The sequence below is a fragment of the Littorina saxatilis genome, linkage group LG9, assembly GCF_037325665.1.
Source record: "Littorina saxatilis isolate snail1 linkage group LG9, US_GU_Lsax_2.0, whole genome shotgun sequence".
NCBI lineage: Eukaryota > Metazoa > Mollusca > Gastropoda > Littorinimorpha > Littorinidae > Littorina > Littorina saxatilis.
In genome coordinates, this window is record NC_090253.1 from 56,870,907 (window position 1) to 56,888,101 (window position 17,195).

Genomic DNA, 17,195 nt, shown 5'->3' on the forward strand with positions numbered 1-17,195 from the left:
ACACACACACACACACACACACACACACACACACGCACACGCACACACACACACACACTCTTAAAGGCTGTATATATGCTTGATTTCTATAACAATGCATTTGTTCTGAAACAAACTGATCAAAGTAACAGCAAGAATTCCTGTTCTAACCTGATTATATACATGTACAGTCCAAATGTGCGTTTTTGATCTCTCATCTTTACCAATGGACACAATACCCTTATTATTGGTTTTAAACATATTTCCTAAGTATTGGATAAACTCATCCATAAAAAAACCAAATCAACGTTATTTGAACATTGTGTGTGGCTCCACAAAACTAAAAAAGCTTGTAATATTTTTTCTTCACGAAACCCATACACCACATACATTTGTGACGATTCGGTGCAACTTTAACATACACATTACGTGAAACACATACACAATTGTAGGATCACAATTTCAACCAGCTCTGGGTTAAGTTCACATAAGAATTGATTGGAAATATGTGCACACAGCCACAGTTTTATTAACATTTATAGTTCAACCGAATAACTACTGAGTTTTAATAAATGCGCAAAACATTATTTACTCTGATTTAAAAAAAAAGTCAACTGTGAAAACTGTGAGAGGCACACTCCTTTGTTCACACATATTACACTGACATCTTTGTCTTTTGATGTGCCTAAAATGAAAACATTTCGACACAAAGAAATCATAGACATGGAGATAAGAAAATCGTCGTGTCTCATTCCTTTACCTGACTTAAAACAATCCTATCTTTTAATCAACATCTATGTTTTCATATTTGAACATATAATTTGCAACCCATCTTTGGGAAATACTTAAAGCTGGAAAAAGTTCAAATCTTTGTCTTTAACAGTCAAGCAAGTGGTATCAAAGACCTTTTCAGAAACAGCCATCAAGAAAAGACCAGGAGCTTTGTTTTCATGAACGACTGATATTCTACTGTACAATAACACAGAAAAACAATCACATCAACAAAAATGTGATGAATTCTTAACGCAAGAAAGAATTCGATGTCCGCGAAACAGTCTCTTTGTTTTCTTTGTTTGGCAGTCTCTTTGTTTGCTCTGGTGTCTTCACTGTATGCGTCGAACAGGTAAAGCAGTAATCTGAAACAAAGGCAGTGAAAACATCATGACGTAACTAGTGAATTGCAAGTTTTATGAGAACAACGAAGGAGACAAAGAAAGCAATGTTCACACTTACTTCGAGTTCATAATCTCAGTTTTACACAGTGTTGTTTTCAACAGGACTGTGTGTGCATGGTGATAATGTTTTCAACAGGACTGTGTGTGCATGGTAATAATGTTTTCAACAGGACTGTGTGTGCATGGTAATAATGTTTTAAAACTCAGTCAGCGTAGGATTGCACTGTGTGAACAGCTAGTGTCTTGTTGCAGAAAAACAATCATTCAGAAAGTCCGGGATGATAAACACGGTGCTCACACATTTGTCAGCATTAATTTATGAAAGGAATTGTAGGTCTTCCAGAAACTTTTCCTCACAATATTACGTTTCAAGTTCGGTGTAGAAGTCACAATGATGCCATAAAGATACCTGAAGTGTCATTGCCACTATCAGAACGATCGACAGGCTACATGGAAGGAGGATGGTTGATTATCAAACTGTCAAACAATTAGTTAAAAGGTCGGGGATGATAAACATGGTGCTTAGACATTTGTCAGCATTGATGACATATATTTCGAGCTTTTTGAAGACTTTTCCTCAGAATCTTACGTTTCCTCTTTGGTTTTAAAAACTATCCAATCAAATAGTATGCAACGATAAGGGGCACTGTTATAAAGATGAAGTGTTGACTGAAAAGAGTATAATTATCTAATTATTCTATCGACAAACCCACCTGTCTGTAAGAACCCCAGACGTCAAAGAATGCAAAGCAGGGGTCGGGCAGGCTAGGGGCGGCTTCACCCTGGTCGTCACCGTTGATGTAGAGATGAAGAGATCGTTTTCTGTCAAGCATCACTCCTACCCGGCTTTTCTCGGTTAAGTCTTTCAGTTTCCGTCCAACGTTAGTGTCCAGCTGAAAAGACCCACACCAATGTAACTCTATCTGTTTTCAATATCTAAGTTGTCTGAGAGCTTTTTGTTTCTTGATTAAGTTACATGTTTCTCTTTCGGGACTTCTTCCTGGTAAAACCAAAGGTAGTCGTGCAGAATGTGGTTTTGTTCTCCAGTCCATTTGCACGTTGAGAAAGTCTCTGTTTCTTTTTCTGCTTTTGAACCAGGCAACTCTTTAGGGACGACTTGAGCCCGAGAGACGCCACACACAGGATGTCTGTGAGCCTTCAGCCGAGTCATAATGTCCGGCAACTAGAAGAATGCACGATCATATAGCTGACACAATCCAGTTAATAGAGAAAATGGACTGACTTCAAACATTTTGAGTTTTTGAAAGCATTTCAGTTTTACAGCGAAAGCGTCAACACCAAGACAGGTCGGACACTCAGTGAATAACTTAACGACAGTCGTTTTACCTTGACCTCGTTGAGGTTTGAACATACGCATTGCTGTAAAGATTGTAACTTCCTCGCACGTGATCATTTATGAACCTATCTTGATTTCCAGAACCACACATTAAACAGCGGACTAACTGTCCGACAGTGGCTTGATAGTGATGGCCCTTTTACTCTGTCGGATTAAAAACAAAATAAGGGGTACTTTATAATCGCAAAATTTCGATCAAAGATTTAATAAAACTTGTCATGACTTTTCTTTTCAATTTTCAAAACTACCACCACCACCACCACCACCACCACCACCACCACCACCACCACCACCACCACCACCAGACACACATACATATACACAAAAACAGAATCGCACAAACAGCCTTCATCCTTTCCAGCGTACCAGCCCTTTCTGTACGGTCTTTTCAGACTTACCGTATCTCCGCCATTCACGCGCACATCATTATAAGAAATGACAACGGCGTTAGATGGCTGTGTCAGAGCGTCTCGAGGAGTGGTTGTTGCTCCAGTCCTCATCTTATTACCAAATCCAGCGTCTCCTTTGTTCAAGATGACCTAGACATATTGCGTACATGGTCACATGCATGCGTATACAGCACATGCGTGGGAAAACACACAAACAACACCCACACCCCTCCACACACACACATAGGCATGCTTGCACGCTCTCTCTCTCACACAAACACACACACGCGCACACACACAACCCCCCCCCCCCCCCCACACACACACACACACAGACACACACACACAAAGACACACACACACACACAAAGACACACACACAAAGACACACACACACACACGCCCACACATTTACACACACACACATACACACACGCACAGACTCACTCACACACACACACACACACACACACACACACACACACACACGCACGCACATTTTAGTTCCAATTTGTATAGGCTCCGTCTTGTTCCCGTAAGCCATCACGGATTTTGGAAGAAGTGCGGTTATTACACCCCCGGTATAGGGGTGTGTATAGGATTCGGTCGATGTGTTTGTTTGTTTGTTTGTGTGTTTGTGTTCGCATATAGATCTCAAGATTGAACGGACCGATCGTCACCAAACTTGGTGAACAGGTTCTATACATTCGTGAGACGGTCCTTACAAAAAATTGGGACCAGTCAAACACACGGTTAGGGAGTTATTGGTGGATTAAGATTCTACAAGGACTTATAGAGGGACATATTAATGGTCAAAGGGAAATAACCTTCTCAGTTGGTGGCAGTGAGAATGGTAAGGACGGGGGTGTTTTTCCTACCTCGGAGGAATTTCTTGTTTATTTACTAAAACTACTACACATGCCAAATAATTCAACGGCCTGGGTACTTTCTTGGCTGTGTGGAAGCTGTTATTCTTAAATTATGTTTGTAACTTATATCAAGTTCAACATATAAAATCTGTCGACACAGAACAATGCAACGCAATTGATCGTTTCTTTATGTTCAAATAAAAGGATGCTCTCAAACTTGGCACACACACACAACATGAACATAAAATCCAATGGCAATTGTCTCTGGTTCTTGGCATAATCACGGCACAGGGTATTTAAGAGAGTCGTTGTTGTAAAAGTTGTTGTTGATCACCTTTGTCCTGTACATAGCTATGTGCCGGTTAATCACAGTTAATACTGTGCAAAGTGCTGACTTTTGTATAAAAGTAGATGTTTGCAGCTTTAATGTCCATCTATACTTTTAGTTTTTTGTTGTACATAGTTACACATTTACAATGACTTCAACTAGACGCTAAATTATTGGCAGCCAAGGCGGTTAATGGTACGTCTGCCACTTCGATTCCTGCACCGCCCCCCCCCCCCCCCACACACACACCCTACCAGCTTTCCCAGTTAGAACAACTTAAAACTATTCATACATTACACAAAAACAAAAATAACCTGTTCTTTAAAATGCTCAGTATTCTCTATATTGCTATTTGAAGTGTTGCACAGTCTCTGGGGACAGGATGTTTAATTGAATGATATTTGACGGCAACAGGCAAGTGAAAGAGCTATATTTCTTAAAGGGATTGAAGTTGTAAACACACTGATTGCGTCACAGTGAACACTGAGCTCAATGACTAACCTCGTACAACATGTTCGTCATCATAGGCTGAGAGGCGACAACAATACCACCACTGTAGTCTGACCCTCTTCTCTCTGCCGTCTGCTTGTTGTTGCTCAGCACGATGTTCTTACCGTGGTTGTCATGGAAACAAAACTGGCACCTGCAATCAGTCAGTGTACACATCAAACAACTGAAATTATTATTAATTGTTTGTAAATCCTCCAAACAGTGCCGCACTATATTTTGTTGTCAAATCTCAGTATTTTTCGTTTCGTTTCAAGAGTAAATCTGTTAGTAAAGTTCCAATAAAGTGTCACTTCACCAACATGGTGTTTATTTTTAAAATAAATATTTTTTGGTATGCGAATTTGACATGTCTCAATGGAGTTGAGAAACTTCAACCGTATCATTTCAGGAGTGAAAATCAGAGGGTTGCAAAGTGGCAGCAAAACTTCCTGCAACCCACAGGCTGATAGGTATCGGTCACAGCGCCTATGTTCATGTGAGGGGTTCATATCCTGTTCAATGATATCAGGCTAAGAGTTTTGGCATGGTGACAAAATCGTGCCTTGGTCAACAAACTTTTAATTCACAAACCTGATTTATGTGTCCAAAATTACATAAATGTAGATACTAAACACGGAGATACCGCTTTATTTTTCAGGGCTAGAAATCAATTATTGTCCTCATATTTCATTGTTTACTAACTTGGTTAATCGGTTGAAAAAAGAATGAACATCACAGAAAAGAATGCGCGATCATTAAGAAAATCAGATATGGGGAAAAAGATACTTACAAGTCCAAAATCCAAATCAGCAGAAATGACTTTGGCCTGACCTAGTCCTGACAGCTCTTTCTCAATACGGGTCACGGCCTCTGCGTCAATCACCACGGTCACATTGGATACGACCTTGGTGCCTGAGGGCAAGGTGACGCTGCAGTCGAGGTTTCCAACACGTGTCTGCATCACGGGCGTCATGATGTTGACAGTGTCGCGATTCTTGGCCTCCTGCACGCGCTGTACCACGTGTTTGTGTGACGTCAGCTTCCCGCGTCGCTGTTGCAGACACGTCTTGGTCTCCGTCACCGCCTCCTTGACGTCAGAGCACGCGCTGTGGGCCAGCTCGTTCAGGCGATGACGACAGTCCTGGACCGACTTCTCCAGGCGCGCACACACGGCTTCGATCTCGGCAATGGCCTTCTTGGTCTGCTTCTCCGTCTCCGCCAGGTGGTCGTCCAGCTGTTGGATGGCTTTGTCCAGCCTGGCCTCCCCTTCGGTCAGCGTGGCCGCCAGCTCCGCCAGCACGGCACGCGCGTCCTTGACCTTCTCCTCTATGTCCTTGACCTCCGGGCAGCTGCGGTGGCGGGACGTGGCGCACAGGAGGCAGATGCTCTCGCCGTGTGTCGGGCAGAACAGCTCCGTGGTCTTGTCCGCGTGGACGGCGCAGGCGGCGTGCTGGCTTCCCGCCACTTTGTCCGCCGTCAGGGAGGTCAGGTCCTCCACCGTGTGATTCCTGGCTATTTTCTGCTTCACGTGTGTCTTCCGGCACGGCTCGCAGAACAGGTCCCCGCACGTCAGACACAGACACGTGGCTTTGGCCTCCTCGCAAATACAGCTGTGCGACTGTTTGAGCAGACGGTGAGCCCCCACCAGGTCCGCCATGGCCAGGTCTGTAGGGAAACCGTCCGCGACGTCCTGCCAGCTCTTCTGGCCTCGCTCCTCGGGGTCCATGATGGCGCAGCGGCACAGCGGACACAGGGCCTGGTCTTGAGACTGCAGCCAGGACAGCAGACAGTGGTGACACAGCAGGTGTCCGCAGGGCAGCAGCTTGGGCTGCACGTACTGCTCGTGACACACGCTGCAGTCCATGTCATCGGGTTCTGGCACCGGCGGGGCAGCTGTCGCCATGGTTCAGTAGATGGCTTTATACGTTATCTGAAATTGCGACAGTGGTCCTCATTTGAAGATCGCGAAACTAACCTGAGAGAATCAGGTCTTTAAAAAGAAGGAGTTTGAAAATTAGTTAAGGGGAATTTAGAGACGTTTCGAACAATGAAGCTGAGATGCAGGGTCTTTAAATAAAGGGTGGGGGGGGGAGGGGCAGAATTAAATGGATGGAGTCACTTTACTGTCCTAATTCGGACATTGCGCTCGCTTGTAGTGTACGGAATCAAACACGATCCCTGGTTGCTACCCTACACGCCCTGTACACTGGGCAGTGACAGTTCATGATGCTCCGAGATATGCCTCATACGAGTTGTGACACACAGGCATGATACGGCATGGAGTAATAAGTTGACTTAATCCTTACTCCGCCCCACCCCCTTATTACGTACCTTCATTGTTTTTTCTTGAGGGTTGTGCGGTGGGGTGGGGGCTTGTATTAAAGAGCTGGTCGATCGCCCCTTTATTCTTACTGTAGTAATAATATATTTACTGGTATAGTGATAGTTCGGTAAGGATAAAGAGGAGTAGACTACTATGATCGATCGGTGTTTTGACACAAGCTCCTGTGTGTTGCCCAAGTCATTTACTGCCTTGTACATTAATTCTGCTTGTTTTATTTCATTCCTATTCAACTAATCCATAACCTTGTGCTGTCGGTTACACCAGGAACCAAGCTTTGTAAAACGAATGAAAAATAAACTACTGTTGAAACCAATACAAGAAATCGGATATGCCACACGAGAGAGGCTCTCAGATTATTTCCAGGCTAAATTTAGCATGGAGGGCTGAAGTAAACAAAGTGTATTCTACGTACTCGCGGGTCCCTGTGACCCATATCGGGACATGGCTGCATATTATATTTGCTATAAATGAGGTCAGGTCGTTGGGGGGCGGGGTGCGTGAATAAGATAGGTGAAATCTGCACTGCATGATCGACCAACAGTCTACAATCCCGCTACGATCTTGTGAAAATAGTACTGGACAAACAGGCTACAATCCCGCTACGATCTTGTGAAAATAGTACTGGACAAACAGGCTACAATCCCGCTACGATCTTGTGAAAATAGTAGTGGCCTGATGTTGTAATTTAACGATTATTCCTTCGTTTTGTCAGCATTACATTTTCTACGTATCGACAGACAGTATTTATGTACTGGTCACTAGGGATAAGATAAAAATTATAAGAATGAATAAGATCATACACAACATTTTAACGACGATTGTGGCATACGCATACGACTTGTGCAAGCTTTTTCTTGAACCCGCAGCCCTCACCCAGTGAATGACAACTCTAAATCACACCTAGCCTACACACACACACATACACACACACACACACCGATCCAAACACACACACCGATCCAAACACACACACACACACACACACACACACACCGATCCAAACACACACACCGATCCAAACACACACACACACACAAACACACACACACACACACACACACACACACACACACACACACACACACACAGGTGTTGTCTAAAGAGAACAGAAACTTGCGAACCAAAAGTAGGGTAAACCCGAAATTCCTTAAACGTTAAATCAATAGTGACATAGCCTACCTGGCAAACTTGAGCCTCAGAGCGCAGTTATAGAAAGGAATAGTCGACAACGGAGTTGATACATCTATAGTAGTGATCCAGAAGCGATAATTGAGAAGAATGATGTACTCTAAAAGACACGAATGCGACAAACTGGTTCTAACTTCGCACAGCGGCAGCCATTGCACTGAAGAGTGTGACGTAAAATATGCTGTGATCACGTGATGTGGGTCAAAGTTTATCTTTCCGTTACAGTGCGGGCGAACCTTTGGGTGACCCGATTCAGTTACACATGAAGTGTTGAAGTCAGTGCAGAACCTCCGAAGTGCGTTTTAAGTTTTAACAAGATTCACTCACAGAATCCGTTTTCAACTAAAAGCCATACATTCACATAATCGAAAATTACAAAACATTTAGACAGACAACGATGACTGCACCTGATTGCATCGGGACTTGTTTCCGATCTTGAACAAACTAGACTACGAAGTTCGTAAGGAATCAGGCGTAGACGTTATTAGCTATTTTTGTCGTGAATTTGCCATTTCCATATTTAATACGCTTTGTGATTGTTATATCTTTCTAACGTGTTGAATTGAAAAATGTAATCTATTCAGATAGAAATAAATAGACGAATGTTGACTGTTGTCGGGTTTTCCCATACCAGTGCAATCTCTAAAACTGCACCATACTTGCACGTGAGTTGGATTTAAAAATAGAGGAAATCAATCCCTGCACGATGCTCGCCGTTTATCTCACAGCTAACACCAGTTGGCAGTGTCATCACGTACACGGCCTGAGATGCAGACTGCCTTAAAATCGTGTCTGTAGTTCAACCACCTATGTATGACCAACTATCATTTTAAATCCTTAAACTGTTTTAACGGTTTGGAATTGTGAATACTGTCATTTCAGCAGTCTATGTTTGATCGTTCCCGCTTTCTCTCTTTACTGTGACTGTAACTACAATGTTGTGAGTATAGCCAGAGACGGTTTGAATTATCACTGACTGACTTCTGTAGTGAGTTCAACCATGCTCAACTTGGATTTGTTTGATACAGGCTTGGCAGTATTTGCCTTCTTGTCATTCATTTACAATGAAATGTTAACAACTGATTCAATCTGTAAACAGACGATAGATATATTTAAGAGTGCCTTCTGTCCCGTACATTATATATCAAACATGACAGCGTGATGATAAAAAGCGAAAACTGTGTGTATGTGTGTGTGTGTGTGTGTGTGTGTGTGTGTGTGTGTGTGTGTGTGTGTGTGTGTGTGTGTGTGTGTGCATGTGTACAAGAGAGAGAGAGAGAGATAGAGAGAGAGAGGTAGAGAGAGGGAGAGAGGAGAGAGAGAGGGAGGCAGAGAAAAATAACTATAGCGAGAGAAAGAGAGAGAAAGAGAGACAGAGAGAAAGAGGGAGAGAGAAAGAGAGAGAGAGAGGGAGAGAGAGAGAGTAAGAGAGAGAGAGAGAGAGAGAGGGACAGACAGAGACAGAGAGACAGATATAGACAGAGAGACACAAAGAGACAGAGAGAGGGAGAGAGAGAGACAGAGAGAGATAGAGAGAGAGAGAAAGAGAGAGAGAGAGAGAGAGAGAGAGAGAGAGAGAGAGAGAGAGAGAGAGAGAGAGAGAGAAAGACAAAACACGAGTAGACAAGTAAAAATCTGTATCAACGAAGTTTAATTATAAGCAAGTTTACATGGTGCTGTACGTCCAGCTCTCACCGTGCAGAGGGACAAGAAAAAAGACCGTGAGTTGAAAACACAATCCTTCCCGCTATCTCACACCGGTCCAGGTGTTTACATGGCGTGAAAACAGTCTGCTCGCTATCTCACACCGGTCCAGGTGTTTACACGGCGTGAAAACAGTCTGCTTGCTATCTCACACCGGTCCAGGTGTTTACATGGCGTGAAAACAGTCGTGCTTGCTATCTCACACCTGTCAGTGTTTACATGGCGTGAAAACGGTCGTGCTTGCTATCTCTCACCTGTCCAGGTGTTTACATGGCGTGAAAACAGTCTGCTTGCTATCTCACACCGGTCCAGGTGTTTACATGGCGTGAAAACAGCCTGCTTACTATCTCACACCGGTCCAGGTGTTTACATGGCGTGAAAACAGTCTGTTTGCTATCTCACACCGGTCCAGGTGTTTACATGGCGTGAAAACAGTCTGCTTGCTATCTCACACCGGTCCAGGTTTTAACTTTGGCTAGACCATGCCCTCCGCTTGGACACGTACCAACAATCAACGTCTTGACTGTTTACTGTGTAGCTAGAGTTTCCGAATTAGTTCATTTTGCAGATGGAAACTAGTGTTAGTTAAAAAAAACCAAGACATCAACAACAACAAAATAAAGCACACATACAAACACAAACAAATCCCAGTTGGCACAGAACATCCCAGAGCTATGGAGGTTTGGAATACGTTCAAATGTAGAAATGTTCTTATTACATGTCAAAAACCTGGCTAGATCTTACATTAGGAGCAGCATAGTTTACATCGGCAGTCCTGTGGTTTTATAGAGAACTAGCAAGCATAGTGATGTCAATAGGCTGTAGTTATGTAGAGACGTTCAATATCGGCAGTCCTGTGGTTTTATAGAGAACTAGCAAGCATAGTGATGTCAATAGGCTGTAGTTATGTAGAGACGTTCAACAAAAGAGTTGTTGTAGAAACCATTATGTGGGTATTGTTTCTATGTTTTAAACATGTTGGTCAGCATTACAATATTCTAGAGCTTGTGACCCCATTTCCCACACGTTTTAATCTGACGCAAAATCTCAAATGAAATAGAAAGGATTGTTTCCACATTATTATTACAAAAACTGCGACCAATTACATCAATCAATTGAATCATTCCTTGCCGATATCATGTAACTGATTCAACGAAGGCTTGTTTAAGCAAAAATATTACATCTAAAATCTATAACTTAAATTGTGACCAATGACACAATTCATGATTTACCCATTTTAATAATTTCTTGCTGATATTATCTCACTCATAAACTAAGGCTTGATAAAGTAAAAAGTGTACATACAATTTATACAGACAGAGACATGTAAATTCATCACAATCTTAGTATCCTTTTACTCCACAAATAATTAAAAAACAATGTGTTCAATGAAATCTAATCACACACACACACACACACACACACACACACACACACACACACACACACACACACACACACACACACACACACACACATTCTTAACGGCTGTGCACATCTTTTCATAACAATGCATTTGTTGTGAAACGAATTGATCAAAGGTTAGAACATTCCTTTTCTATGCAGATCATTTTGCCCAAACACATCAGCCAAATCAGAATATGTTCTCTCTTGATATTAAAACGTTCGCAGCGTCGTCACGTTATTGATATCCCTTCTTCACCAATGGACAAAATACCCACAAAATTGCTTTAAATATTTCCCGTCAGGATCGGATTAACTCATCTATTAATATGTTATTTGGATATTGTGAATGGTACAATATGTAATATACTTCCTTCACAAAAAGTGTGACGCATTCCTCATTCATCATATTATTTTGACGATACGATACAACTATACTACACAATATATAATGTATGTTTGAGGATGAAAGTCGCTTGTTCATTTCAATGCTTGTTATTCTCTCAGGTGCCGGTAGAAGGGTTCCGTACAACTCTCGCTTACTCCACTACACATGTCGTATGCATAAGGAGCGATTACTTCCCTTTGGTTATTTGATATATATACTATACACAAATTACGCGAAAAACGTACACATTTGTAGGACTACAATTTCAACCACACTCTGGCTTAAATTCATATACGACTTGATGTGGAATCTGTGCACACAGTCATCTGCAATTATATAATTCAAACTATAACCAAGTAACTGCAGGTGTCAATAAATGCACAAACACATTATTTACTCTCAATACAAAAAGGTCAACTGTGAAAACTGTGAGAGGAACACTCCTTTGTTCACAAATATTACACTGACATCTTTGCATTTTGATGTGCCTAAAATGAAAACATTTCGACACCAAGAAATCCTAGACATGGACAGAAGGAAATCGTCTTCTCTCATTCCTTTACCTTACTTGAGTGAAAAATAAAATCCCCTCTATTAATCAACAGCTATGATTTCTTAATATTTCACACATTTTGCAATCCATCTTTGGGCAAATATTTCAAGCTAGCAAAAGTTTAAGTATTTGTCTTTAACAGTCAGGCAAGTGACAAAGGCATTTTCAGAAACAGCCATCAAGAAAAGGCCAGGCATTTTGATACAATTCACGTACACTATTCTATTGTACACAAAACACACAAGCAACAACAACAAAAACAACAATCGCATCAACATCAATGAATTTAATGGTAAACGCCAGCAAAAGTCATTGCCATGTCTCTTTGTTTGGTCTGGTGACGTCACGGTATGTGTCGAACAGGTAAAGCAGTAGCCTGAAACAAAGGCAATGAAAAGATCATGACGTAAACACTGAGGTGCAAGTTTTATGAGAACAATTAAGGACAAACATTAAGCAATGTTCACACTTACTTCGAGTTCATTATCTCAGTTTTACAAACTTTTGTTTTCAACAGGACTGTGTGTGCATGGTAATAATGATTTCAACAGGACTGTGTGTGCATGGTAATAATGTTTTCAACAGGACTGTGTGTGCATGGTAATAATGTTTTCAACAGGACTGAGTGCATGGTAATAATGTTTTCAACAGGACTGTGAGTGCATGGTAATAATGATTTCAACAGGACTGTGTGTGCATGGTGATAATGTTTTCAACAGGACTGTGTGTGCATGGTAACAGCAAAAGAAGGAGCCGTGGAAGACCAACCTGAAAACAGTGTCAGCTTTAGTGAGCAGAAGACAATCATCAAGGCATTGCTGAGGCCAAGGACAAACAGAGATGACTACCACACAATGTCCAGAGAGCAGCAAGTCAACCTCATCAGGCTGCGTACTGGCCACAACAGGCTCAATGCTCACATGAACCGAAAGTTCAAGCTGGCGCCATCACCAACCTGTGCCTGCGGTCAAGAGGACCAAACAGCGGAACACATCTTACAGCGATGTCCCTTACTAGATGAGGAACGAAAAGAAGTGTGGCCGTCACCAACTCCCTTGCAGACCAAACTATACGGCAGTCGACAGGAGTTGGAGAAAACGACAACATTTATCACCAGTGCTGGACTGATTGTGTAACCTCTGCGAACGCCAAGAAGAAGAAGAAGAAGAAGAAGAAGAAGAAGAACAGGACTGTGTGTGCATGGTAATAATGTTTTCAACAGGACTGTGTGTGCATGGTAATAATGTTTTCAACAGGACTGTGTGTGCATGGTAATAATGTTTTCAACAGGACTGTGTGTGCATGGTAATAATGTTTTCAACAGGACTGTGTGTGCATGGTAATAATGTTTTCAACAGGACTGTGTGTGCATGGTAATAATGTTTTCAACAGGACTGTGTGTGCATGGTAATAATGTTTTCAACAGGACTGTGTGTGCATGGTAATAGTGTTTTCAACAGGACTGTGTGTTCATGGTAATAATGTTTTCAACAGGACTGTGTGTGCATGGTAATAATGTTTTCAACAGGACTGTGTGTGCATGGTAATAGTGTTTTCAACAGGACTGTGTGTGCCTGGTAATAATGTTTTCAACAGGACAGTGTGTGCATGGTAATAGTGTTTTCAACAGGACTGTGTGTGCATGGTAATAATGTTTTCAACAGGACTGTGTGTGCATGGTAATAATGTTTTCAACAGGACAGTGTGTGCATGGTAATAATGATTTCAACAGGACAGTGTGTGCATGGTAATAATGTTGTCAACAGGACTGTGTGTGCATGGTAATAATGTTTTCAACAGGACTGTGTGTGCATGGTAATAATGTTTTCAACAGGACTGTGTGTGCATGGTAATAATGATTTCAACAGGACTGTGTGTGCATGGTGATAATGTTTTCAACAGGACTGTGTGTGCATGGTAATAATGTTTTCAACAGGACTGTGTGTGCATGGTAATAATGTTTTCAACAGGACTGTGTGTGCATGGTAATAATAATTTCAACAGGACTGTGTGTGCATGGTAATAATGTTTTCAACAGGACAGTGTGTGCATGGTAATAATGTTTTCAACAGGACAGTGTGTGCATGGTGATAATGATTTCAACAGGACTGTGTGTATGGTAATAATGTTTTCAACAGGACTGTGTGTGCATGGTAATAATGTTTTCATCAGGACTGTGTGTGCATGGTAATAATGTTTTCAACAGGACTGTGTGTGCATGGTAATGATGTTTTCAACAGGACTGTGTGTGCATGGTAATAATGATTTCAACAGGACTGTGTGTGCATGGTAATAATGTTTTCAACAGGACTGTGTGTGCATGGTAATAATGATTTCAACAGGACAGTGTGTGCATGGTAATAATGTTTTCAACAGGACTGTGTGTGCATGGTAATAATGTTTTCAACAGGACTGTGTGTGCATGGTAATAATGATTTCAACAGGACTGTGTGTGCATGGTAATAATGTTTTCAACAGGACTGTGTGTGCATGGTAATAATGTTTTCAACAGGACTGTGTGTGCATGGTAATAATGTTTTAAAACTCAGTCAGCGTAGGATTGCACTGTGTGAACAGCTAGTGTCTTGTTGCAGAAAAACAATCATTCAGAAAGTCCGGGATGATAAACACGGTGCTCACACATTTGTGAGCATTAATTTATGAAAGGAATTGTAGGTCTTCCAGAGACTTTTCCTCAGAATATCACGTTTCAAGTTCGGCGTAGAAGTCACAATGATGCCATAAATATACCCGAAGTGTCACTGCCACTATCAGAACGATCGACAGGCTACATGGAAGGAGGATGTTTGATTATCACACTGTCAAACAATTAGTCAGAAGGTCGGGGATGATACACATGGTGCTTAGACATTTGTCAGCATTGATGACATATATTTCGAGCTTTCCGAATTGTTTTCCTCAGAATATTACGATTCCTTTTTAGTTAATAGAAACTATGCCATAAATTATTATGCAATGATTAAACCACTATTATAGTGATCAAGTGCTGAATAAAAAGAGCATATGTGTTAATTCTACCGACAAACCTGTCTGTAAACACCAACGACGTTAAAGAATGCAAAGCAGGGGTCTGGCAGACTAGGGACGGCTTCACCCTGGTCGTCACCGTTGATGTAGAGATGAAGAGATCGCTTCTTGTCAAGCATTACTCCCACCCGACTTTTCTCGGGTAAGTCGAGCAGCTTCTGTCCAACGTTGGTTTTAAGCTGCAAAGACACACACCAACGAGAGAAAACGGACTGACTTCAAGCATTTTCAGTTTTACAGCGGTAGCGTCAACACCAAGACAGGTCGGACAGACTCAGTGAATAACTTATCAACAGTCGTGTTGACTTGACGAGTTGACATAGATTCCTGATTGAGGTTTGAACACCCGCGTTACAGTGAAGATTGTAACTTCTTCGCAACCTATTTTGATTTCCAGAACCACGCATTAAACAGTGGACTAACTGTCCGACAGTGGCTTGTACGGGTTTTGATAAGGACGGCCCTTTTCACCTGGTGGATTTAAACAACAAAATCAGGGGTACTTTATAATCCCGAAATTTCGGTCAAAGATTTCATAAAATTTGCCATGGCCTGTTCTTTTAAATTTTCAAAACTACCCCCACCGCGACCACCACCACCAGAAACACCTCCATATACACAAAAACAGAATCGCACAAACAGCCTTTCCAGCGTACCCACCCTTTCTTTACGGTCTTTTCAGACTTACCGTATGTACGGCATTCACGGTCACAGCATTGTGAGAAATGACCACAGCAGATGGCCATCCTCTAGCGTCAGATGGCAGTGTCAGAGCTTCTGGAGAAGTGGTTGTTGCTCCAGTCATCATCACATAACCACTGATAGCGACTCCTTTGTCCAAGATGACCTAGACATATTGCGTACATTGTCACATGCATGCACATACAGCGTATGCGTGGACAAACACAAACACACAAACCCCTCCACACACACACAAACACACACACAAACAACACACACACACCCCTCTACACACACACATAGGCATGCTTGCACGCTCTCTCTCTCACACACACACACAAACCCACCCACACACACACCCACACCCATCCACACAAAAACACACACACACAAACACACACACACACACACACGCCCGCATGTACTCTCGGAGACACACCCACACACACACACACACACACACACACACACGTGACACAAACACACACACACACACTTATACGCACACAAATACACACACACACGCACGCACGTACACACACACACACACAAATACACACGCACACGCACACAAACACAAACACACACACACTCACACACACACGCACGCACGTACGCACACGCACACACATGTTAGTTTCAATTTTTATAGGCTCCGTCTTGTCCCGTAACCCACCATGTAAGCCATCACGGATTTGTCCAAGCTTTTAGTGGAAGAAGTGCGGCTTTTTATTTACTAAAACTGTTACACCTACCAAATAATACAACGGCCTGGGTACTTTATTGGCTGTGTGGAAACTGTTATTCATAAATTATGTTCGTAACTTATATCAAGTTCAACATATACAATCTGTCGACACAGAACAAGGCAACGCTATTGATCGTTTCTTTATGTTCAAATGGAAGGATGCTCTCATACTTGGCACACACACACGACATGAACATAAAATCCAATGGCAATTGTCTCTGGTTCCAGACAGGGTATTTAAGAGAGTCGATCTTTGTTCTAATAGTTGTTGTTGATCACCTTTGTCCTGTACAGAGCTATGTGCTGGTTAATCACAGTTAATACTGTGCAAAGTGATGATTTTTGTAAGACAATATATTGTTGCAGCATTATTGTCCATCTATACTTTTATTTTTCCGTTGTACATAGTTACACATTTACAATAACTTTAGCTAGACGCTAAATTATTGGCACCCAAGGCGGTTAATGGTCGTCTGCCACTTCGATTCCTGCACCCCCCCCACACACACACACACACACCCCACCTGCTTCCCCAGTTAGAACAACTTAAA

The 17,195-nt window shown here is 42.1% G+C and overlaps 1 protein-coding gene and 1 long non-coding RNA gene across 2 annotated transcripts in view; one reads left to right on the forward strand and one right to left on the reverse strand.

Annotated features, from left to right (window-relative positions):
• Positions 1 to 10,109, forward strand: part of LOC138976568 (uncharacterized) — a 51,695-nt gene extending 41,586 nt beyond the window's left edge. Inside the window, exon 3 of the long non-coding RNA XR_011459075.1 lies at positions 9,985 to 10,109. This is a non-coding gene — a long non-coding RNA (uncharacterized lncRNA). The remainder of the gene's footprint in view (positions 1 to 9,984) is intronic.
• The window catches only part of LOC138976561 (E3 ubiquitin-protein ligase TRIM33-like), a 123,093-nt gene that overhangs the window by 1,385 nt on the left and 104,513 nt on the right, over positions 1 to 17,195 (reverse strand). The window contains exon 6 of the mRNA XM_070349406.1: positions 1 to 1,115. This exon is cut by the window's left edge and continues 1,385 nt beyond it. Within this exon, the coding sequence (XP_070205507.1) occupies positions 1,083 to 1,115 (33 nt within the window). The 3' untranslated portion in view covers positions 1 to 1,082. The remainder of the gene's footprint in view (positions 1,116 to 17,195) is intronic.